Source organism: Erythrolamprus reginae, chromosome 6, assembly GCF_031021105.1.
Source record: "Erythrolamprus reginae isolate rEryReg1 chromosome 6, rEryReg1.hap1, whole genome shotgun sequence".
Classification (NCBI taxonomy): Eukaryota; Metazoa; Chordata; class Lepidosauria; order Squamata; family Dipsadidae; genus Erythrolamprus; species Erythrolamprus reginae.
This window is the reverse complement of record NC_091955.1, coordinates 89,821,559-89,847,232: the sequence shown is the minus strand read 5'-3', so window position 1 is coordinate 89,847,232 and position 25,674 is coordinate 89,821,559. Positions and strand designations below refer to the sequence as shown.

At 41.2% G+C, this 25,674-nt stretch overlaps 1 protein-coding gene across 7 annotated transcripts in view; it reads right to left on the bottom strand.

Moving 5' to 3' along the window:
- Nucleotides 1-25,674, bottom strand: part of SOX5 (SRY-box transcription factor 5) — a 623,231-nt gene that overhangs the window by 501,772 nt on the left and 95,785 nt on the right. The window contains exon 1 of one of the 7 annotated variants that reach the window (XM_070754343.1): nucleotides 3,658-3,953. The exons of 4 other annotated variants lie outside the window; for them this stretch is intronic. In XM_070754343.1, the coding sequence (XP_070610444.1) occupies nucleotides 3,658-3,695 (38 nt within the window). In that variant the 5' untranslated portion in view covers nucleotides 3,696-3,953. Of the gene's footprint in view, nucleotides 1-3,657; nucleotides 3,954-25,674 lie in introns of those variants that run through there. 2 more of the 7 variants (XM_070754348.1, XM_070754350.1) reach the window with 2 other exon arrangements.

Below are 25,674 nucleotides of genomic sequence, written 5' to 3'. Positions count from 1 at the left end.
GCTGGAGAAAATGTGAGGAGGGTTAGGTCCCCCCCCCTTGCAAATTGTACAAATTCTGCAGTAAATAAAATCCACAACCTGTCCTATACACTTTACCATGTGTATGCAACTACAGTCAAACAGAGAAATGTAAACAAGTGGTAATGATTAACAGAGATATTGGTTTGGATTACTAGCTTAAACCACAGTTGGAAAATGGTAAATTAAAAAAAAAAGAATTAGGCAACAAGGTTTCTTTTCTTTCTTTTTTAAAATAATATTGCTATCAACATAGCTGGATAGACTTGTGAAAACTAGCTAACACAGATTATTCCAACCAGCCATTCTTGAGCATTAATAAAGTACAACTTCTAAATGCACACCTCGGTTTATAGAAAGAGAGAAACACCAATTTATTTATTTTTTTCTATGCTGAAGGCTTTTGCTTCCAAATTAACAAGAAACCTTGTTGTTTGAAACAGAAAGTACACCCACAGTGCTTGGAAGTGGGGAATGCCTTTTACACTCTTATCTGCCTCACCTATTAAACTTGTACAAAAAGTTAAAGCACACACACACACACCCTGAGTTTGCTCCTGGGCCAGTCTCTCCTTATGCATTATTGGACAGAGCTGGCTAAATACCTCTCCCGGTCTTGTTAGGAAGAAAATGATTATCCGCAGGTTAATTTAGGGAATATTAAGGGGGAAAAAAAACACCCAACAACACTTCAGCTCTTCCAAGTGTGTTCCCATCACAATATTAAGAGGAGGGAGCTGTAAATGTCAGAGATTTTCAACAAAGGAGAGGGATTAATTGAATCAAATAAAACCTTGGAAGGAGCTCAGAAGCTCCGGTCCAAGGAGCTTTCTGAGTCAGCTTGAGAACTTATTTCTTTTTTTTCCCTCTGTCTCTCCCCCCACAAATTCAGAAATAGAATAGAATGGAATAGAATAGAATGGAATGGAATAGAATAGAATTCTTTATTGGCCAAGGGTGATTAGAGTAATAGCTGAATCTGCATATATTTCAGATCCCTGGTTATTGCATTTTTTATTTATCGAGGAGGGTTCTTTGCACTTTATCTCCTTTCTTAAGATCTCCTCCCCACCTCTCTGCCTTTTACTATCGCATTCACCCACTTCAGCAATGAACAGCTTGACTTCCCATATTTTTCACCAGCTGGTCTATCACCTAAGCTTGCACTACAGGCTCCATTGCAACCAAATGTTTATGCAGAAGGTAGTTTACATGAAACTTTGGTGTGAGGGGAGAGAGGGGATAGATTTGGCTTTTTCTTTCTTTCTTTCTTTCTTTCTTACCTTCTTTCCTTCCTTCCTTCCTTCTTTCCTTCCTTTTTCTTTCCTTCCTTCCTTCCTTCTTTCTTTCCTTCCTTCTTCTTTCCTTCACTCCTTCTTTCCTTCACTCCTTCCCTCTTCCTTTCTCTCTCCTTCCTTCCTCCCTTCCTCTTTCTTTATCTCTCTCACTCCCTACTTCCAAGACCTTAACTTTCTCTCGCTCTTCACAGAGGAGGGGGGAGGAGAGGAAAGGGGACAGTGTAGGTAGGTAGGAAGGGACAACCCCTATTCATCCCAAGGAACCGGCCAACAGGATTGGAAAAAACACCTCTTCCAGCCCTCCTCCTCCTTGCCCCAAAAGTCGAGATTTGTGGGTGGAAATAGACAAGTCTGCAGGAAAGGTTCAACTCTGGCAAAGTGTGTCCTTCGATGGAAGAGAGTTAAGGAAACAGATGCTAACCCAAATAAACCATAAATTAGAGGGGGGGGGGGGAACGGGAGACAAAACTACACCTCCAAAGGAAGATTGGATAGGTGGATGGATGGATGGATGGACGGACGGACGGACGGACAGACAGATATTGATGTAGATTTAGATCTAGATACAGATACACATGTGTATTTGTGTGTGTGTGTGCGTAAAACATATTTTTGCTGTTAATGAAAAGGGAGACTAGTATAGATCTATTCCAAGCTATTCTGCTCTCATCATCTAGCCATACCCTTAAAGATGTACGTATCTCCTTTTAATAACGCCAGGTATTATTACGGCGGCTGCTCTTCATCCCGCGCAAGAACTTCTGCAAAGTTGCCTCCACATCGCCGCGCCTCTAAATCCAACCTCAGCAACAGCAACTACTGCATCCCAAAAAAGCACATACACAAACACACACACAACTACCAAAACTCTGGGTTCATCTCAAACTGGGGTTCTTATCCTCCTCCTCCTCTCGCTACCCCCACCCCCGACCCGCTGAAAAGCTCCAAGCATCATGCATATCAATATTGTTACAGTATATCTTTGTATACCACCAGTCCGTACTTGACGAATGAAAGAAAGAAAGAAGGGAGGGAGGAAGGAAAGAAGGAAAGAAGAAAGGAAGGAAGGAAGGAAGGGGAAAGAGAGAGAGATGATAGTAGATAGATAGATAGATAGATAGATAGATAGATAGATAGATAGATAGATAGATAGATAGATAGATAGATAGATAAATAGATAAAGAAAAGTTTCCAGGCTCCGCTCCATTTTCCTCCCCATTCAATCCCAGGAAGCGCTTGCAACCCCGCTCGCCGGGAGAAAGGGGGGGGATCTCTTCCCCCCCCCAAAGAAGACCCAATTTCTCCCAAGACCCACAGCACCAGCAGGCGGTGGATTCAGAAGGAAGGTGTGTGTGGGGGGGGCAGATAGAGAAAGCCGGCAGGCTGGGGTTGGACCAAGGAGACACACACACGAACACACAAAACACACACATCAGAGAAACTGGTTTGCATTGCAATTGGGGGGGGGGAGGCAGCTGTCCCGTCCGCATCTCAAAAGCCCAAAGTCGCTTTCGGGACCTTTGCAGACCATCACTTTCCGCCGAGTTTTAAAAAAACCGGGGCGCGGAGTAGAGGGGGGGAGCGATGCAGAAAGAACCAGCTGCTTGAAGCAGACCGGGAGCGCTGGGCGCCGGTGGGTGCATGCTGGGAAGGGAAGAAGAAGAGGAGGAGGAGGAGGGGTTGCAGAAGACGCGCACCCCGAGCGCTACCGCGGCCGTTTGCGCGTTTGTGTCTTCCAGGCGCTCCTGCCTTTCGCCCGGAGGGAAAGTTTGGGGAACAACCCCCCCACCGCCGCCCCTCAGCACCAACACCACCTCTCCCCGTCCGCGCGCCGCTTTTCCATCCGCGTCCTGGCCCGGGGCGAGGAAGCGACCGCGGAGAGCGGACGAAAAGAAAAAGAAAAGGAAGAGGAAGGAAGGAAGGAAGGAAGGAAGGAGGGAAGGAAGGAGGGAAGGATAAAGGAGGGAGGGAAGGAAGGAAGAAGAAAAGGGATGAAGGAAAGAAGGAAGGAAGGATAAAGGAGGGAGGGAGGGAAGGAACGAAGAAAGAAAAAGGATGAAGGAAGGAAAGGAAGGAATGAGGGATAAAGGAGGAAGGCAGGAAGGAAAGAAGGAAGGCGAGAGGGAAGGAAGGAAGGAAGAAAAAAGAAAGAAGGAAGGAAGAAAAAAGAAAGAAGGAAGGAAGAAAAGAGATTAAGGAAGGAAGAAGCATAAAGGATAAAGGAGGAGGGAAGGAAAGAGAGAGAGAGAGAGAGAGAGAGAGAAAGAAAGAAAGAAAGAAAGAAAGAAAGAAAGAAAGAAAGAAAGAAAGAAAGAAAGAAAGAAAGCACGCGGTAGCTCACCTTTCAAACTCCGGAGGTAAATCAGGGTCAGTTAGCATGCTGGAATTGGAGAAAAAAAAAGGAAGAGGAGGAGGAGGAAAAAAAGAGAGCGAGAGAGAACGGATCGCCTTTTCCCCTTCTCTCCCCTCCCCTCTCCTCTGGACGCCCGGCAGCCTCCTGCGATCGCCTCCGACTGAACCTGTCAAGTGTGGATCCAAAGCTCCTAAAGACCCGGTGGGTTTCTTCCTCTTCTCTCTCGCTCGCTCGCTCGCTCCGCCGCCCGCCCGCCCGCCCGCTGCCTCGAAGCTCCAAACTCCTTGACCGGTCTCTTAAAGGGGCAGCGCTCCTTTTAGCTGGGGAAGGCGACGGTGCGCGGTTAGCTCCCCCCACAACAGCGCCACATGGCTGCGCTCTGCCTGCCCGCAAAGTCGCTCTGGGTACCGTCTTTCGCCCAAGTGGCCGCTGGGGGGGGGCGCTTGTGGGGGGGGGGAGGCAGAGGAGGGGATGGAGGCGGGCCGGGGGTGGCTGGGGGGGGAGTGGAGAGAGAGAGGGGGGTTCTTTCCCAGTCTCCCTTCCCTCCCCTTCTCCAACCCCACCACAATTCTGGGATCCGCCACCCCCTGCAGAATCAAAGATCACAGGACCAATGGAGAACTTCACTTTGGACACCCCCCCAAAAAAATCACCAAGTTCCGAATTTCCCCCAAGGCCAATAAATAAATCAAGGCCCTCCCCCTCTGCTTTTCACCCCTCCCACCCACTTTCCCCCAAAAAATATTTTAATTTTTAATTTTTTATTTGTTTGTTTGTTTATTCATTTGTTTATTTATGCAATTATTCATTCACTCACTCATTCATTCATTCATTTATTATATTTGTCAAACAGGTATAGATATCTTCAAATATTTTAAATTTTGTCAGATTATTTATGATTTGTTCCACTTGTTGTGAGCCGCCCGAGGCTTCGGAGAGGGGCGGCATACAAATCCAATCAATCAATCAATCAATCAATCAATCAATCAATCAATCAATCAATAAATAAACAAACAAATAAATAGAGTTATAGTTTGTATAATATATACTGCTCAAAAATAAATAAATAAAGGGAACACTCAAATAACATATCCTAGATCTGAACGAATGAAATATTCTTGTTGAATAGAATGGAATGGAATAGAATGGAGGAATAGAATAGAATAGAATAGAAAATGGAATAGAAAATGGAATAGAATAGAATAGAATAGAATTCTTTATTGGCCAAGTGTGATTGGACACACAAGGAATTTGTCTTTGGTGTATATGCTCTTAGTGTACATAAAAGAAGAAGATACATTTGTCAGGAATCATGTGGTACAGCACTTAATGATTGTCATAGGGGTCAAATAAGCAATGAAGAAACAATCAATATTAATAAAAATCTTAGGATACAAGCAACAAGTTACAGTCATACAGTCCTAAGTGGGAGGAAAAAGATGATAGCAACAATGAGAAAAAAACTAGCAGAAATAGAAGTGAAGACTTAGTAAAAAGTTTAACAGTGTTGAGGGAATTATTTTGTTGTTGAATATTTCATTTCCACGACTATTCCATTTGCACAACAGCACGTGAAATTGGCTGTCAATCGGTGTTGTTTCCTTAGCAGATAGTTTGTTTCACAAAAGTCTGATTTGCTTGGAGTTCCATATACCTGTACTGTATTTTTAAGTGTTCCCTTTATTTATTTTTTTGAGCAGTATAATATAGTTATATTAATAAACTATATAATTTGTATCTGTGGTTTCTACTCCTAACCCCAAAACCTTTAACCTTAGACTATCTACAATTGACCTCTCCCCCTTTCTAAGTGGTCTGCAAGGGGGTGTGTGCATAAGTGTATCATTGTGCCTACTGTTCTATTGTCTTCTACCATTACTTTTTATCATTACTTACCTAATGCATTATTTGTATACTGCTCAAAAAAAATAAAGGGAACACTCAAGGAACACATCCTAGATCTGAATGAATGAAATATTCTCATTGAATCCTTTGTTCTGTACGAAGCTGAATGTGCACAACAGCATGCGAAATTGGTTGTCGATTAGTGTTGCTTCCTAAGTGGACAGTTCGATTTCACAGAAGTCTACTTAGAGTTATATTGTGTTCTTTAAGTATTCCCTTTATTTATTTTTTTGAACAGTGTATAAATTACCGTCCTATAATTGTTTGAGAAATACATAAATAAAATAAATAAAATAACATAACAAAGTATAAAGTGATAAAAAAGGATAATAGGACAGGAGGACAGGAACGGTAGGCACAATAGTGCACTTATGCACGCCCCTTACAGATGTGGTCTGGCCAAGCACAGCACATAATCATGAACACAAAACACACACTCTTATAGACATAGACACAAAGAGGAAATCAATGCTTAGTTTGATCCTTAGTTAAGTGTTGTATGACATGACGAGTCCACGGAGAGGGGCGGCATACAAATCCAATAAATAATAATAATAATAATAATAATAATAATAATAATAATAATAATAATAATAATAATAATTCTTGACAAATGTATCATTTTATTTTATGTACACTGAGAGCATCTGCACCAAAGACAAATTCCTTGTGTGTCCAATCACACTTGGCCAATACAGAATTCTATTCTATTCTATTCTATTCTATTCTATTCTAGTTAAAGGCTCAAACTCCTCCCCTGTATTTCACAGTGTTGGCAAGGGCCAAATACAGGTAAAAATACATCTTTTTAATTCTGCCAATCGGAAATGCAACGTTGTTTTTCTCAAGGAGAGCAGCGCGTGGAGTTGTAAAGGTAGGGTATTCGGAGAGGGGCGGCATACAAATCTAAGTAATAAATAAAATAAATAAATAAATAAGTATGTTTGTATGCCTCCACCCCTGAAGGTAAAGGAGTTTTTGCACAAACACACTTCGGAGACGCAGGCGCCCGCCCGTCATTTCTTCAAGGAATCTTTAGCAAATTCTTACTTAGCAGAATCAAAACCTTTTAACGCCCGTTCTCGCTTTCCCTGTAAATGCTGTGGGATGGAGACAGGCAGTGTTAGAATGATGCATATGCATCACATATAAAGTTCTCTTTTTCCCCCCCCCCCTTCTTCCTCCTTTGCCAATCTAGGTCTCTGTCAGTCCAGGCAGAGAATGAACTCACAGGTGTGTACTTTCAGCATTAAAAAAAAAAAGACACCTTCCGATACGGTGAACTTACTTTTTAATCCCATATAAATTTGATAAACAAACTAGCAAGATAAATAAATCTCCCATACTAGCTACACCACTCTTCACTTTGCTCTTTTCTGTCCTTGGCCCTCTGTCTGAGGTGAGATTAATAATAATAATAATAATAATAATAATAATAATAATAATAATAATAATAGATTAGATTAGATTTATTGGATTTATATGCCGCCCCTCTCTGCAGACTCCGCAGATGATGATGATGATGATGATGATGATGATGATGATGATAATAATAATAATAATAATAATAATAATAATAATAATAATAATTTATTAGACTTGCATGCCACGCCCTCTCTGAAGACTCGGGGCAGCTCACAACAGCAAAAGAACAATACAATACAAATCTAATAATTAAAAACCATGACTAAAACCTCGCTATCATTAAGAAACAATAAATACAATACAGTCACAACCACACATAACTCTTCATGGTCAGAAAAGGGGATGCATTAATTGCCCCATGCCTGGCGACATAGATAGGTCTTAAAAAAAACTGGAAGAGAAGAAAACTAACCAACAAACCCATCAACTGCATCTTCACAAAAGGCTTAATCTTAGATGCTGAACCGCATATTATTCCAACAAGTTGATTCTGCAGGACTTGCTAAGAGATCACAGAACAAATGGGGCATGATTGCATGTTTGCACAAAATGCACCACGAAGATCTTGCGTTGACTTGAGGTGGAAGGTGTGTTGTCTGAACGCAGCCATTCGGTGTATTCAGGAAGAGAATCAGGAAGAGAGAGGGAGGGAGGGAGGGAGGGAGAGAAGGTAGAAAGAGAGAAGAAAGAGGAGAAAGATGGAAAGAAGGAAGGAAAGAAAGAAAGAAAGAAAGATCTAACTCCATTCTCCTCTCACACCAAAATTTCATGAAAAATACCTTCTACATAAACATTTGGTTGCAATAGAGCAGAGGAAAAAAAGGAAGGGAGGGAGAGAGGGAGGAAGGAAGGAAAAATAAAGAAAGAAAGAAAGATCTAACTCCATTCTCCTTTCACACCAAAATTTCATGAAAAATACCTTCTACATAAACATTTGGTTGCAATAGAGCAGAGGAAAAAAAGGAAGGGAAGGAGAGAGGGAGGGAGGAAGGAAAAATAAATAAATAAATAAAGAAAGAAAGAAAGAAAGAAAGATCTAACTCCATTCTCCTCTCACACCAAAATTTCATGAAAAATTACTTCTACATAAACATTTGGTTGCAACGGAGCAGAGGGAAAAAAGGAAGGGAGGGAGAAAGGAAGGAAAGAAAAAGAAAGAAAGAAAGAAAGAAAAAGAAAGAAAGAAAAGATAAAAGAAAGAAAGATATCCCCACTCTCATCTCAAACCAAAGTTTCATAAAAACTACCTTCTGTATAAACATTTGGTTGCTATGGAGCAGAAGGAAAAAAGGAAGGAAGGAAGGAAGGAAGGAAGAAAGAAAGAAAGAAAGAAAGAAAGAAAGAAGACTGAAGACGTATCCCATTTGCATTCCTAGAATCATATTTTTATTGCACTGAATGGCTAATATATTAATACTTGTGCGTGTGAGCATCACATACATGTGTTATTCTCCACCACATGCTTAGTCTTCAAAAAGGAAGGGGGGGCAATAAAGCCTCCCTCTCCCTGTGTGCAGGAGAGAGAGAGAGAGGGAAAAAAATCTCTACCCTACACAACAATCATGCATTGTTCTACCCAAAGAAAAGCAACTTTGACAGACTGAAATATACCAGAGGCCCCTTCAAGGAAACCTGTAAACAACTTGTCACTCACTCTGTCGGTTTCGCTGCTTTGCCCACAAAGTGCTACAAAACAGCTCAGCAACACTGCCACCCTTCCCGCAAGTGGGGTGGGAAGAGAAGTAATCCATGTCCCTCCCCCCTCGCTTTCCTCCAAACTCCTAAAAGTTGCCTTGGTCCCCAGTCCAGCTCCAAGAACTGAATTTCTAGGAATGAGAAGCCACCAAGGACCTGGACGATGGGTAGGCACGTTACAATCGTCACCAAGCCAGACTTAAGCCATACGGATATAAATGATTTATAATCACCTCTTTCAGTTTGAAAGGAGGCGCCTCTGTTCCCTTCTCTTGTTCCACCGCTCCGTGAAATTCTTTATTCTACCAAGGCAGCATCACTTAATATTTATGTTAAGGCTACGCTTACCCACTTTACATGTAAGGATGCTACTTTTTTTTTCTAGCTAGAGGCTGCGTGTTTCGATGACTTCGAGTCAATTTTAGAATAGAATAGAATTCTTTATTGATAATAGAACAGAAGAGAAGATAATTCTTTATTGAGAATAGAATTGAATAGAATAGAATTCTTTATTGCGAATAGAATAGAATTCTTTATTGCGAATATAATAGAATTCTTTATTGCGAATATAATAGAATTCTTTATTGCGAATAGAATATAATTCTTTATAGAATAGAATAGAATAGAATAGAATTTTATTGGCCAAGTATGATTGGACACACAAGGAATTTGTCTTGGTGCATATGCTCTCAGCGTACATAAAATAAAATATACATTTGTCAAGAATCATGTGGTACGACACTTAATGATTGTCATAGGGGTCAAATAAGCAATGAAGAAGCAATATTAATAAAAATCTTAGGATATAAGCAACAAGTTACAGTCATACAGTCAACATGGGAGGAAATGGGTGAAAGGAATGATGAGAAAAACTAGTAGAAATAGAAGTGCAGATTTAGTAGAAAGTCTGACAGTGTTGAGGGAATTATTTGTTTAGTAGAGTGATGGCGTTCGGAAAAAAATGTTCTTGTGTCTAGTTATTGCAAATAGAATACAATAGAATACAATAGAATAGAATTCTTTATTGAGAACAGAACAGAAGAGAAGAGAATTCTTTATTGAAAATAGAATAGAATTCTTTGTTGAGAATAGAATAGAATGGAATGGAATAGAATGGAATAGAATTCTTTATTGAGAATAGAATAGAAGCGAAGAGAATTCTTTATTGAAAATAGAATAGAATAAAATAGAATAGAATTGAATAGAAAAGAATTCTTTATTGAGAATAGAATAGAAGATAATTCTTTACTGAATATAGAATAGAATAGAACAGAACAGAATTCTTTATTGGCCAAGTGTGATTGGACACACAAGGAATTTGTCATTGGTGCATATGCTCTCAGTGTACATAAAAGAAAAGATACATTTGTTGAGAATCATGAGGTACAGCACTTAATGATTGTCATAGGGGTCAAATAAGCAATCAGGAAACAATCAATATTAATAGACATCTTAAGGATACAAACAACAAGTTACAGCCATACAGTCATAAATGGGAGGAGATGGGTGATGGGAATGATGAGAAGATTAATAGTAGTGCAGACTTAAGAAATAGCTTGAGGGAATTATTTGTTTAGCAGAGTGATGGCGTTAGGGGGAAAAAAACTGTTCTTGTGTCTAGTTGTCTTGGAGTGCAGTGCTCTATAGCAGTGTTTCCCAACCATGGCAGCTTGAAGATAGAAAGTAGAAATTTAGTAGAAATTTAGATTTGTTGTAAACTGTTTTTTCACTTTGTTGTGAGCCGCCCCGAGTCTGCGGAGAGGGGCGGCATACAAATCTAAATAAACATAAACAAACAAGATACAGTATTTGGACTTCAACACCCAGAATTCCCCAGCCAGCGGATGCTGGCTGGGGAATTCTGGGAGTTGAAGTCCAAATATCTTCAAGTTGCCAAGGTTGGGAAACACTGCTCTATAGCATCATTTAGTGGGTAGGACTTGGGGTCATGGCATTGGAAAGATCGAGAACCACTGGTTTAATGCAAGACTCTTGGTCTGTCCTGTTCCCCCCCCCCCTCTTAAGACTTAAGCCCTACGACAAGCTGGCTCTCAGCCACAGTTGCTCCACAATTCTTGTGGGTTTCTCACCTCCAAATATTAATTTGAGAGAGTTGGGGGGAGCTGTGCATGAAGGCTGTGCGCATCGCAGGAGTTCCGTAGTCCTAATTTAAGACAACGAGGGAATTCTGCTGTTTCTGCAAGCACATTTCCTGGCTACGCTTAGCTGTTTGCAAATAACTCATACAATGGTTTGGCAGGCTGGAATGTAATCAGGTAATGACTCTGGATGCCAGGTGCCAAATTTAATGCAAACCACCCTGCAACCTCCGCCCTCCAAAGACAGTTCGGTCTATTCCAGTGATGGCGAACCTATGGCACGGGTGCCACAGTTGGCACATGAAGCATTATCTGCTGGCACGTGAGCCATTGCCCTAGCTCAGCTCGAACGTGCATATGTGGGCCGGCCAGCTGATTTTTGGCTCGCACAGAGGCTCCGGGAGGGCGTGTTTAGCTTCCAGACAGCCTCCGGGGGGATAGGGGAGGGCGTTTTTATCCTCCCCCGGCTCCAAGGAAGCCATTGGAGCCTGGGGAGGGCAAAACACGAACCTAGAGCCGGGGTGGCGCAGCAGGTAGAGTGCTGTACTGCAAGCCACTGAAGCTGACTGTAGATCTGTAGGTCAGTGGTTCAAATCTCATCACCGTCTCAGGGTTGACTCAGCCTTCCATCCTTCCGAGGTGGGTAAAATGAGGACCCGGATTGTGGGGACAATATGATGGTTCTGTTAAAAAGTGCAATCAATCAATCAATACTGGGCCCACCAGAGGCCATTTCTGGTCTCCAGAGGGCTTCCAGGTGGTGGTGGAAGCTGTCGTCGCCCTCCCCAGGCACTGAATTATTTATTTGTTTGTTTGTTTGTTTGTTTGTTTGTTTGTTTGTTTATTTATTTATTTATTTATTTATTTATTTATTTATTTTGTCCAATACACAATGAGGGTTTTAGTGGATATATATCTATATACACATAGTAAAATACATGATGACGGTTATAGAGGAGATACTCATAGTAAAATATATCTAAGAAATAATAGAAAAGAAGATATAGTAATAGAACATATCAATGAAAGAATAGAAGAAGGGATATAGGAATAGAAGAAAGGTATAGGAGATATAGGAGAGCAATAGGGATGGAAGGCACTCTAGTGCACTTGTACTCGCCCCTTACTGACCTCTTAGGAATCTGGATAGGTCAACCGTAGATAATCTAAGGGTAAAGTGTTGGGGGTTTGGGGATGACACTATGGAATCCAGTAATGAGTTCCACGCTTCGACAACTCGGTTACTGAAGTCATATTTTTTTACAGTCAAGTTTGGAGCGGTTAATATTAAGTTTAAATATGTTGTGTGCTCTTGTGTTGTTGTGGTTGAAGCTGAAGTAGTCGCCGACAGGCAGGATGTTGCAGCATGTGGTCTTATGGGCAATACTTAGACACCGTATAGAATGATCCCATCTCCTCGAGTTTAGTAGGCAGACCAGACCAGGGAATCAACTCTACCCTTTCATTACTTAAAACCAATAGGGTGGTGTCAATTATGGTTGTAAGTCCAGGATGCCTGGAACCCATACCACATCTCAGACATCAACACCCTTGAAAATGTCCAAAGATATTTCACCAGAAGAGCCCTTCACTCCTCCACTCGAAACAGAATATCCTACAAAAATAGACTAACAATTCTGGGCCTAGAAAGCCTAGAACTACAGCGCCTAAAACACAATTTGAGTATTGCCCACAAGATCATATGCTGCAACATCCTACCGGTCAATGACTACTTCAGCTTCAACCGCAATAACACAAGACCACGCAACAGATTCAAACTTAATACGAACCGCTCCAAACTTGACTGTAAAAAATATGATTTCAACAATCGAGTTATCGAAGTGTGGAACTCATTACCGGACTCAATTGTGTCAACCCCTAACCCCCAACACTTCTCCCTTAGACTCTCCACGATTGACCTCTCCAGGTTTCTAAGAGGCCAGTAAGGGGCGTACATAAGTGCACTGGTGTGCCTTTCGTCCCCTGTCCAATTGTCTTTCCGCTCTTTCACCTATCATATATATTCTCTTCCTTTCATATATCCTCTCCTCTAAGTTCACTTTTACCCTTATATATATTACCACATGTCTATTTTCTTCCTATGTATTTGTGTATTGATTGAATGAATGAATGAATAAATGAATAAATGAATAAATAAATAAACAAACGAACGAACGAACGAACAAACAAACAAACAAACAAACAAACAAACAAACAAACAAATAAATAAGCAAACTGTCTCTCAAGCCTATAGCACCTAGTATCCCCAGATGGTCTCCTGAATAGTATCCAGAACTGACCCTGCTTAGCTTCCAAGATTAAAGAAGATCAAGCATTATCAGGGTACTATGTCCATATACCGAAAAACATGCATCTAATTTAAGGAGTGGCTGAACATATGTTTCTCTGAACATCCTCCTGCCTTCCAAAACTTGAAATACAAAGTGCTGCATAGATTAGTAGATAAATTATTGACAACCTGAAAAGATCTCCCCCTCCTCCTCTTTTTTTTTTACTGATTTATGTTAAAGTGGATGAGAAAAAAAAATGCTTTGGAAATTATTGCTAGTTCTCTCTTAATGACTCGTTGCTTGTCTACCATTCAAAGTTACAACAGTCTCCCCAATAAAAGGCACATATATCTTTCCTGATAAGTTTTATGTTTAAGACTTTCCACCATTTTTGTAGCCTGTCTTTGGACCCGTTCAAGATATGGATAAAATATCTTATATTTCAATTTACGTTGATATTTTTCTTGGCTTCACATATTTTTATTACAACCATCACTGCTCAGAGGAACTCTCGTTTTTGAGAAATTTCTGGAAAGGTTTGTTTTCATCGAAACAATACGAAACAAACTGGATAAATCACCCACATAGTCTCTCTTTTGGATTGATAATTTTGAAAGCCTGATGTATCACAATTAGTTTTTGTTTTTTATTTATTAAAAAAACCATAAACCGTGCATTGTTTAGGAGAGAATAGGGATAACAAAATGCCCCAAAGGGGTGAATTAATGCATGAGTAACTAAATAGAATGCATGGCTACGATTTAAGGCCGCTTAAGAAAGCAATTTTTTTTTCAAATATTATCTGCTTGATGACATTTGCAATATCAGGGACCAAAAGCTTCAATGCCTACAGATAAAGTCTTTGAATGGTCCAGCTTTGATCGAATCAGTTTTCTACACCATCTTATATTTATTATTTATATGCTACCTTTCTCATTTTTACAATGGTACCTAGTTTCTAGTATTTCTGCCACACAAATCTCTATGGCCGATTAGGTCCCTCAGAGTTGTCCTTCTCCGGGTCCCGTCGACTAAACAATGTTGTCTGCCGGGACCCAGGGGAAGAGCCTTCTCTGTGGCGGCTCCGGCCCTCTGGAATCAACTCCCTCTTCCTGCTTGTTATACCTCTAGTTTTGCAGCCAAGCATTCTACTTGCTTTCCCTACCGCCTGACTGTACTGTTCACCCATTTTGAGACTGTCAGACATCACTACCCCTAAATCCTTCTCTTCTGAAGTTTTTGCTAACACAGAACTGCCAATACAATACTCAGATTGAGGATTCCTTTTCCCCAAGTGCATTATTTTACATTTGGAAACATTAAACTGCAGTTTCCATTGTTTTGACCATTTATCTAGTAAAGCTAAATCATTTGCCATATTACAGACGCCTCCAGGAATATCAACCCTATTGCACCCTATAGAGTCATCAGCAAATAGGAAAACTTTCCCTACCAAACCTTCCCCTATGTCACTCACAAACATATTAAAAGGAATAGGACCCAGAACAGACCCTCGTGACACACCACTTGTAACCAGTCTCTGCTCAGAATATTCGCCATTAACAACAACCCTCTGATGTCTACGCTTCAGCCAGCTGCAAATCCACTGAACTATCCAGGGATAGTTCTTGCAGTATGATTGCAGTAATCTTGCTCAGCAATGGAAATTCTGTTCCCCAATCTTCCGTTCACAAGTTGAGAATCACCTGCATGTCTTAATGAAACAAGAGATCTTTTTACCTACAGAGATTTGAATGCAAGGGGGGGGGGGTTTCGCCAGCTTGAATGGAGCCGTCTTGGGTGGGGTAGGAGAGCGAACTGACTTTTCTACAAAGATCCAACATTCCTACCTCTCTCCCCAGGTCCAACCCAAGCGTTATCTATCTTCAGCTATGCAGCCAGGGTATGGATCAAGAGGACTGGGCACACATCCCAAATTGCAGTTGGTGTTTCCACTCCTCCCACTCCAGAAAGGATATCGCAACAGAAAAGCAAAAATGACACACCCTCCCAGTTTTTATTTATTTATCCAATTCAATTTTTTTGCAGATTTCTGTTTCTCACTGCATTATTTATTTACTTACTTACTTACTTACTTACTTACTTACTTACTTACTTACTTACTTACTTACTTACTTACTTACTTACTTACTTACTTACTTATTCAATTTTTATGCCGCCCTTCTCCTTAGACTCAGGGCGGCTTACAACATGTTAGCAACAGCACTTTTAAAACAGAGCTAGGCTACTGCCCCCACAATCCGGGTCCTCATTTTACCCACCTCAGAAGGATGGAAGGCTGAGTCAACCTTGAGCCGGTGATGAGATTTGAACCGCTGACCTTCAGATCTACAAGTCAGCTTCAGCTTCATAATGCCAAACATGCTGGTGGATGATTTAGGAGGTTATTTTAATCCAACTGAGGGTGCGGTAATTCGGTTCATCGGTGGCCCTTATTTCGTGCTTTTGGAATGTTTAAATATAAACCAAAATATATCCAGCAAAAGGGGCAGGGGTTTTTTTTTGCACGTGATTCCTTAGCCGAAGAATAAAAAGCATGCATGAAATTGGTTGGTGTGTGTGTGATTGCGTATGTGTTTGGTTAGAGGAGAAGAGAGATCTTCATCTAGTTCAGGTGTTGAGGTTTCGTGGGTATTCTCCAAAATGCCAGGACAGAACATTTTGTTTGTTTGTTGTCTGTTTGTTTGTCAAACATTTTAGGATAGTAGTAGTTTATATAAATATAAGTAAAAAGTAACATTAAAAAGAGGACAATAGGACAGGGATGGTAGACACAGTAGTGCGCTTATGCAAAATTCTTCCCAACACAACTTACCAAGTAATTATTAAGTTAAATTGCTGATTATCTGGCTCATTCCATCAAGTCTGCACTCTATTGAGCATTCATTCATTCATTCATTCATTCATTCATTCATTCATTTAATTTTATTTATTTGTTTGTTTGTTTGTTTGTTTGTTTATCAGATTTGTATGCCGCCCCTCTCTGTAGACTCGGGGCGGCTAACAACAATAATAAGACGATATAAACAAATATAATATTTAAGTTAATTTAAAAACCCCAATTTAAGAAACCAGTCATACATACAGACATACCATGCATAAATTTTATAAGCCTAGGGGGAAGGGAAACTCTCAATTCCCCCATGCCTGACGACAGAGGTGGGTTTTAAGGAGCTTACGAAAGGTAAGGAGGGTGGGGGCGACTCTGATATCTGGGGGGAGTTGGTTCCAAAGGGTCGGGGCCGCCACAGAGAAGGCTCTTCCCCTGGGTCCCGCCAAACAACATTGTTTAGTTGACGGGACCCGGAGAAGGCCAACTCTGTGGGACCTAACTGGTCGCTGGGATTCGTGCGGCAGAAGGCGGTCCCGGAGATATTCTGGTCCGATGCCATGAAGGGCTTTGTACTTGCTCTATACTTGATATAATTACTACTTATTCAAGCCCCCTTTAAAGTCTAGGACCTCTGATGGATGGACTGTGGCATACATTAAATCCTGATGACATTCAGGAAGCTATTAAAGACCTGGCTATTCTTGCAGGTGTGGGGTGGGTGGGCAGGACGATATGTGAGTCCCTATTGGACATGCGAACATGTGTTTGTGTGTTTGTTTATTGTTTATATATTTGTCTTCAGGCTGTTCGTGATCTCTTTTCTTATTCTCTCCCCCCCCCCTTTCTTTTTCATTGCATGTCGGGAGACAGAACTGCGTAAATAAATAAATAATATTTGGGGGTCTGCGTGCCTAAATATTTACAAGAAGGAAGGAAATGCAGGGTCCAAGTTTAATTTAGAATTAGATGTTCTGATCTAGGATTCAGGAATTCCAAGAGGATTCTTTTTTGAAAACTTTGTTTGAAAGAATTTTAAAAGGACTGAGTTCCATCCAAAGCCATGCATGGCATGACAGGCGCTCCGAGGCTCAGGTCTGAAGATATCTGATTTAACCAGCTTCCTAAAGGTAAACAGAGCGGACTTTGCTGGCACCTGAGCCCTTGCAAGGAAATGACAGACATCTATAAACTCATCCTGTAAATGGGTTCTTCTACGGTGAGAATTGGCTACAAACCATCTGAAGAGCTTGGTCAAGCTAAACGTTAACAGAAAAGGAGATCATAAGAATGCCAGTACTGGAAGTTCTTCTTATTGTTCTCAGATGGATTTTACAGGTTTCTGGAAGCGGTGCATAGTTTTGAAATTTTAATCCGCGTAGATTTAATATTTTAATTATTTTTCCTATTCTATTTTTCTTTTTTTCTAATGTTTATTACTTTTACTTTCTTAAATATTTTGAAATATGTAATAAATAAAACCTAGACGTTACAATTGGGTGGGTGGCCTGCACAATAAATCATTGAAGTATACAGTGGTACCTCTACTTAAGTGGCGCTGTAAGGAAAGGGCGATCCTTTCATGTAAAAATAAACATTGTTATTTTTACGTGAAAGGACCGCCCTTTGCTTGCAGCTCTGCTGCGGCGTCCTTTTTTGTAAAAATAACAATGTTTATTTTTACGTGAAGACCTCCCTTTGAAGGAGCTGGGAAATCCCTCCCATGAAGAGATTCCGGGGGTGGAGCTTTGACATCACCAGCAGGTTGCTAAGGACGCCAAGGTGATCACTTCCTGGATTCCATGGAATCCCGGAAGTTATCACCTTGGCGTCCTTAGCAACCTGCCGGTGACGTCAAAGTTCCGAACACCGAACACGACCCCAAAGTTTGCCCGAAGTTTCAAAACGTTTCGGGAACATGTTCGGCATACTGAACACCGCAAAATTCAGTACAGACCCGAATTGTGCGAGTTCAGTTCGCCCATCACTAATGTTGATAAATAAATAAGTAAGCAAGCAAGCAAGCAAGCAAGCAAGCAAGCAAGCAAGCAAGCAAGCAAGCAAGAAAGAAAGAAAGAAAGAAAGAAAGAAAGAAAGAAAGAAAGAAAGAAGCACCCCAAAATAATAAGATCTCCCCAAAAATAAGGCCACGCGCTTATTTTGGGGTTCAAAAAATATAAGATAAGGTCTTATTTTCAGGGAAACATGGTAGCTACAAATATAGCCCGTGAATTCTGTGGACTCTTATCTAACTCCAACCAGGTGTTAACCTTTGGTTAAGAAGATGGGCAATTTAGCAATAAATCAGATTCATTGAACTTTCACGTGTGGATCTAGTCTTTCGTGCCTGACCTGCTTACTTTTACAAATTTGTTTCCTTAATTACCTATTTGAGAGGTGTAAGAAAAAAACGTGAGTTTGGGGAACAATCTATATTTTTTTTCCTTGGGATTTGTTGTAAACAGTAACGGCTAAGTCTGAAAATTTGAAACAGTTAGCCATACTCTACTTTAGAACATAAATTGAGAAACCTTTTTCCTATCCCCAGCCTTTTAAAAAAAAAACTTTTCCCAAAAGTGCCATGCTGACTATCATTTCATTAATGGATATTGAGTACATGTGTCAAGTTGAGATGTATTATGATGATGATTTTAATAATACCAATGTTTTACATTTTTTAAATATATAAACTTGACAGCTTTACGTGATACTGAATGGCCAAGTAAATATATAAGTGTAATGAAATTAAAAGCCACTGGTTTTATAAACAAAAGCATTATGTGATGGGTTGGCTCTTTCTTGAAAAGGGAATAATTTTGAAAATTAGATTCCAATCCTAACTATAATTGGCAAGTAAAAACCATGCCATTATTTGCCATCTATACACTGGCTGACACAGCAGAAAGTATTTGTGCTTTTTAGGAAGATTCTGACATATTTCCAAGTCATATACCATATTTTTTGGAGTATAAGACACACCAGAGTATAAGATGCACCTTATTTGGAGGGAGAAAAATGATCTGCCTACCAGGTTGTTCTGTCGAGCTCTCTGGTAGAATCCTCCCAAAAATGCACAGATACAATTTCAGACACACACACGTTTGAAAATTCAAAACAATGTTCTTTATACCGAAAAATGCAAATAAACGAAGCACTCTTTTTGTATAGCAAAGAGCACTTGTCTCCAAACAAACTGGTAATTTGTACAAGTCCCTTATCAGTTCTGTGATACTTAGCTTGCAGCTGTGAGGCAATTCACAGTCCTTCTTTCACAAAGTGAAACACACTTTGCTCTGGTTTAGTTTCTAAGTGGGGAAAAATCAGCACACAAAAGGTCAAAGTCAGCAAAGCAGGCACGAAACACAACGATCAGATAATCCTCCACAATGGCCAAACCCACAGGCTGCTATTTATAGCAGCCTCACTAATTACCACAGCCCCACCCAACCACAGGTGGCCTCATTTTCTTTGATAATAATCTCTCAGTTGTTGCTGCCTATGCATCGCTCTCCGCATGAGTGGCTGTATCATTAACTCTTGTTCTGAATCCAAGGAGGAGCTAGATAATTAATCTCCTTCTGAGCTGTCTGCCCCACTCTCCTCCTCCCCTTCACTCATGTCTTCTTGGTCAGAGGAGCCTTCATCAGCAGACTCCACCGGGGGCAAAACAGGCCTGCAGCATGTGGATGTCTCCCCCACATCCACAGTCCTTGGGGCAGGAGCTGGGCCAGAGCCAACCACAACACCAGGTATTCATCTGGCTAGCGTCCTAAGTCTGGTCAGTTTCAGCACATTAGTCTTCAGCCCAATTGCTTGCTTTTTATCCTCTAGTTGGGGATAAAAAACAGTCTTCTAAAACACTTCTCTCTTCAGAGAGAAACAGTGAGAAAATTATGCAAAGGGACCATTGCTTTGCTAGCAAAGCACAGAAGATTGCTTCACTGTTAGCATCTCCTTAGGGCTGAAAAAAGGCTCAGCTGATTGTAGGAGAGAGCAGCAATGGAAGAAGCAGGGAAGGGGAAGATCCTTTAAATCAGTGTTTCCCAACCTTGGCAACTTGAAGATATTTGGACTTCAACTGCCAGTGCCGTTTCCACCCACTCCTTCTGCTTGCACCTCAGGTGGGAGGTGGCCGCGTGAGGCTGGAGGAGAGCTGGGCAAGGGAGAGGGAAGCTCATCCAAGGCCAGGAAGGAGGAAAGAGGAAAAAAGCAAGGAGCGCAGATGCAGCAGCAGCAACAGGGGGAAAAAGGAGAACTGAGCCAAGACCTGTAATCCAGGAAGTGACAGCCACCAATCAGCTGGAGCTACACAGGCAGCTTCATTTCAGCCAGTGGAACTGCATTCCACCCCTTCCTGCCTGCTGCCCACCCCTGGGTATAGCTGGGTATCATCAGTGTATTGATGATACCTCACCCTGTGTCATCAGATGATCTCAACCAGTGCCTTCATGTAAATGTTAAATAGTAGGGAGGGAGAGAACAGACCCCTGCGGCACCCCACAAAGTAGGGACCGAGGGGTGGACCTCTGCCCCCCTAATAACACCTGAAAATATAAATTCACTAAATCTGAAGCAGCACGATCCAACCCAAATCAGCACTTACTTACCTACCTACCTACCTACCTACCTTGTTTATTTATTTATGTATGTATGTATGTGTTTGTTTGTTTGTTTGTTTGTTTGTTTGTTTGTTTGTTTATTAGATTTGTATGCCGCCCCACTCCGTAGACTCGGGGCAGCTCACAAAACAATAAAACAGTTCATGACAAATCTAATAATTTACAATTTAAAATATTTTAAAAAACCCATTTTTAAGCAGACATACATACAAACAAACAAACATACCATACATAAATTGTATAGGCCCGGGGGAGATACCTCAGTTCCCCCATGCCTGACGACAAAGGTGGGTTTTGAGGAGTTTACGAAAGGCAAGGAGGGTAGCAGCAATCTCTGGGGGGAGCTGGTTCCAGAGAGTCAGGGCCGCCACAGAGAAGGCTCTTCCCCTGGGGCCCGCCAACCAACATTGTTTCACTTCTCTAAACTGAATCCACTTCAGTTGGACACTTAAGCCGGCGGTGCTTATTTTCTTCCAGCCTCCGTAGCCACGAACAGGATTTATTCAATCTTGACTTCGGTTGGATCCCATCCCTAGCAACCTTTTGCCAAGCAGTTACTATAATAGACGAAAGAACAATTGCCCGGGTGAAATTGGAAAGATTGTTTAACTGCCATTTTGTTCACTCTCCATGAAATCTAAAATGGCAGGAAAATGCTGATCCTGTGATAAATGAGAGGCTGTGTACACAGAGGGGACATGTAATTGTGCATTGTGCGATGGAAAGAGAATGCCTGCTTGGGAAAGGTTTTGATTCATTGCACCTCCACTCATCAAACGCTCTTGCGGAGAGGAGAGAAACCAATTGTTCTCCATGGAGACTGATGGCCGGACAGAAGGATAATGGGGTCTTATTGCAGGAAGGAAAGTAGAAAGGTCAAATATCAAGAATTTCCACCAACAATTAGAATAATCAAACAATTGGGGAAACAAAACCGTGGAGGACTATCGCTTTCGCTGCCAGAAGACAAATGACTTTTTTTCGGACAGGTGAAACTGGAAGCTGGAAAAAGTGAATGAAGAATGACGGTCCTACTCATAGAGGGGAACAGATTAGGTTTGGTTTGGTTTTATTATTTGTTTATATCCCACCTTTATTGTTTTTACACAGGCAGCGAATACATCCAACACGCTCCCTGATTCTATTTTCCCCACAATAACAATCCTGTGTGAGGTGTGTGAGGCTGAGAGAGAATGACTGCCCAAAGTCACCCAATTGGCTTTTATGCTTAAGGTGGGGCTAGAACTCACACTCTCCTGGTGATTGGCCCCAAATCACCCAATTAGCTATCTAAGGTGGGACTAGAACTTACTGTCTCCTGGCGATTGGCCCAAAATCACCTAGTTGGCTTTTATGCCGAAGGTGGGACTAGAATTCACTGTCTCCTGGTGATTGGTCCAAAGTCATTGAATTGGCTTTTATGCCAAAGGTGAGACTAAAACTCATTGTCTCCTGGTGATTGGCCCAAAGTCCCCTAGTTGGCTTTTATATCTAAGGTGGGACTAGAACTCACACTCTCCTGGTGATTGGCCCCAAATCACCTAACTAGCTATCTAAGGTGGGACTAGAACTTACTGTCTCCTGGTGATTGGCCCAAAGTCATTGAATTGGCTTTTATGCCGAAGGTGGGACTAGAACACACTGTCTCCTGCTGATTGGCCCAAAGACATCCAGTTGGCTTTTATGCCGAAGGTGGGACTAGAACTCACACTCTCCTGGTGATTGGCCCCAAATCACCTAATTAGCTATGTAAGGCGGGACTAGAACTCACAGTCTCCTGGTGATTGGCCCAAAGTCTAATTAGCTATCTAATTTGGCCCAACCATTCATGGTTAAGGCACCAGGCTAGAAAGCAGAATAATATCAATGTTATTGATAAGAAAATTAAATGTGTCTTTTCTTGTCTAGTTAAAAAGTAATTTAATCCCCGGAACCTTTGCAGAAAGGACTGAAGTAATATGAAATAATGATTATGCTGCATTCCAAAATCTTGTTGAATTATTTCTGCTTAGTGAATGTGGTGAGGTATTGTGGTAGAACATGGTCCAGATTTCTAGGAAGGACCAGGTACGTTCCAGAGGGACAAGTGCCTACATCCATAATTCAATGCCTGGAGAGGGTGAAAACAGCTTCCTCCACCACCTGGAGGCCCTCTGGAGGCTGGAACAGCCTGTTTCCCAACTTCTGAGGGGCCCACTAGGTGCATGTTTCACCCTCCCCAGGCTCCAAAGGCTTCCCTGGAGCCAGACGAGGGTAAAAACGTCCTTCTCCATCCCCCTGGAGGCTCTCTGGAAGCTAAAAACACCCTCCCAAGAGCCTCTGTGCAAGCCAAACATCAGCTGGTTGGCACATCTGCATGTTGGAGCTGAGCTACGGCAACGGCTTGCGTGCCAGCAGATATGGCTCCGCATGCCACCTGTGGCATCTGTGCCATAGGTTCGCCATCACTGCCACGCCCACCAAGCCACGCCCACAGAATCATAAGAACCTAAGAAGAACCATGCTGAATCCGGCCAAAGCCCATCGAGTCCAGCATTCTGTGTTATACAATGGCCCACCAATTGTCCATGGGGATCTTGAGTAGAAAGAGAAGGCAAAACCCTCCCTTTCCCTCGACCCCCAACAAATGGTACCCAAGGGAACCCTGCCTGCCTCAACTAACATAGAGGCGGCACATGGACATCCGTTTCAATAACCACCGATACACTTGGCATCCATGAATCTGTCTAATCCTGCCTTGGAGCTCTCCAGGCTGACAGCTGTCACGACTTCTTCTCAAAGTGAATTCCATCAACCAAGGACCCTCTGGGTGAAGAAATATTTCCCCTTATTTGTCCTCACTTTTTAACCTATGAGCTTCAGGGAGTGCCCCCTTGTCCTAGTATTGTGTGATAGAGAAAATATTTTTTCTCTATCCACCTTTTCTATCCCATGCATGATTTTATACACTTTGATCAATCCACCTCTTAAATCAGTAGTAAAAAAATTTGAACCCCACCACTGGTCCAAAGAACTGGAAATACAGACCTCAAAACTCTGCCAGATTAAACCAAAAGTCTTGTTAGCCATGGATATGAAATGCTACTTAGAAGCCCCTACCCCTAAATCCTTCAAAAGTTCAGAACCTCTCTCTATTACCAAAGGGACTTGGATTCTCAATCAAGAAATTATTGGGTTGTATTGGAAAGCTGGTTTGTCAACCGCAACACAACGGACATTTTCTGTGAATTTAGACTGCAAACCTATCATCCAATCAAACTAGAATCACCAAAATGTACAGTAAATGTGCTGGTGAGACCACATTTGGAATACTGTGTTCAGTTCTGGAGACCTCACCTACAAAAAGATATTGACAAAATTGAACGGGTCCAAAGACGGGCTACAAGAATGGTGGAAGGTCTTAAGCATAAAATGTATCAGGAAAGACTTCATGAACTCCATCTGTATAGTCTGGGGGACAGAAGGAAAAGGGGGGACATGATCGAAACATTTAAATATGTTAAAGGGTTAAATAAGGTTTAGGAGGGAAGTGTTTTTAATAGGAAGGTGAACACAAGAACAAGGGGACACAATCTGAAGTTAGTTGGGGGAAAGATCAAAAGCAATGTGAGAAAATATTATTTTACTGAAAGAGTAGTAGATCCTTGGAACAAACTTCTAGCAGACGTGGTAGGTAAATCCACAGTAACTGAATTTAAACATGCCTGGGATAAACATATATCCATTGTAAGATAAAATACAGGAAGTAGTATAAGGGCAGACTAGATGGACCATGAGGTCTTTTTCTGCCGTCAGTCTTCTATGTTTCTATGTTTCTAAAGACAGCGGGTTGAAGATTTCAGTGTGCGCCAGGTTTATTTTATGTCTAATATCTTTAAGATTAAAAATTACATGGGCAGATGGAAAACCTTGAGGAACTCATGAAGTTTTGACAACTCCTCTTAGAAATTTGGCTTTTTCAATCCATATTATTATGCATTGGCTCCTTTGAGCTAAGCGGAGTGTATGTCAGTCTCTCTGTTTTGCCTGGGGGAGGATTCTTGGATTATGTAAAATGTAAGCAAAATGGTCTTTCGAGGCTTGATAGTTACAGAAGATGGGCCACAAATATTAAAGCACGCTGCTCCTCCAGAAGACACAAATGAAAGGAGAAGAACAAGTTGACAATGGATGGTGATATCAGGGGCACCATATTTGGTTTCAATAAATCAATAATTTGATTTCTGGGAGAAACAGTCTAATTCGCTTACAAAAAATACTTTCCAAGTTAACATGTAAATATAAGTTTAGATCTCTTCCAAAATGTGCCGTACTCTAAATATTATGATATAGTTCTCCAGTAAAAAAAAAGCTGCGGAAAATTGTCTCCATAAAGGAAAAGCACAAGGAATAATTCATATATTCATGAAAACAACCTACAAAAGTTATTTATATGGAGTAAAATCATTGGCAATAATAATAATAATAATAATAGCATTGTGCCCATTAGGTAAAATGGTATAAAAAGATGGCTGTGAGAAATGTGTAAAAAAAAACCACAACAGACAAGGAGTTTAATGTGAATGCTTAAACGTGATTCTTAAAAATGGAAAAAAGGGGAAGAAAAGGGGGAAAAGTGGGGGAAAAGTGATGAAAACATGCGATCCAAAAATGGAAAGGACATGTTGGCAGATGACTTCTCAGATTTTTTTTTTTTTAAATCATCACTAGACAAGCAGCGGGTGACGATACTTCTGAGAATTTTAAGTGAAGAGGCACTAAAGGTGTTATTATCTTTTTTTTCCCCTTTCCAACAAACATTTGGGGAAATGAATTTCCAGCATTACAAAGATGTGATATAAAAACAGACTGGATGTTACACCAAAACTTTATGTAACACACATCATTCCAAATATTTCCCATATCCTTTAATTTTTCTAATAAAAAAAATAAACAGCAGCACAAACCAAATCTCACACTTCTTGTACTTGTGTTACGGTTGTATTCATGTACAAAGGGGTGGGGCTTTAATTGCATCACTGTGACCATCATCTCGCTTGCTTCGATCTCTTTATAAGAGAGAGAGAGAGAGGAGAGAGGAAAAAGGAAGAGAGAGAGGAGAAAGAGAGAGAGAGGAGAGG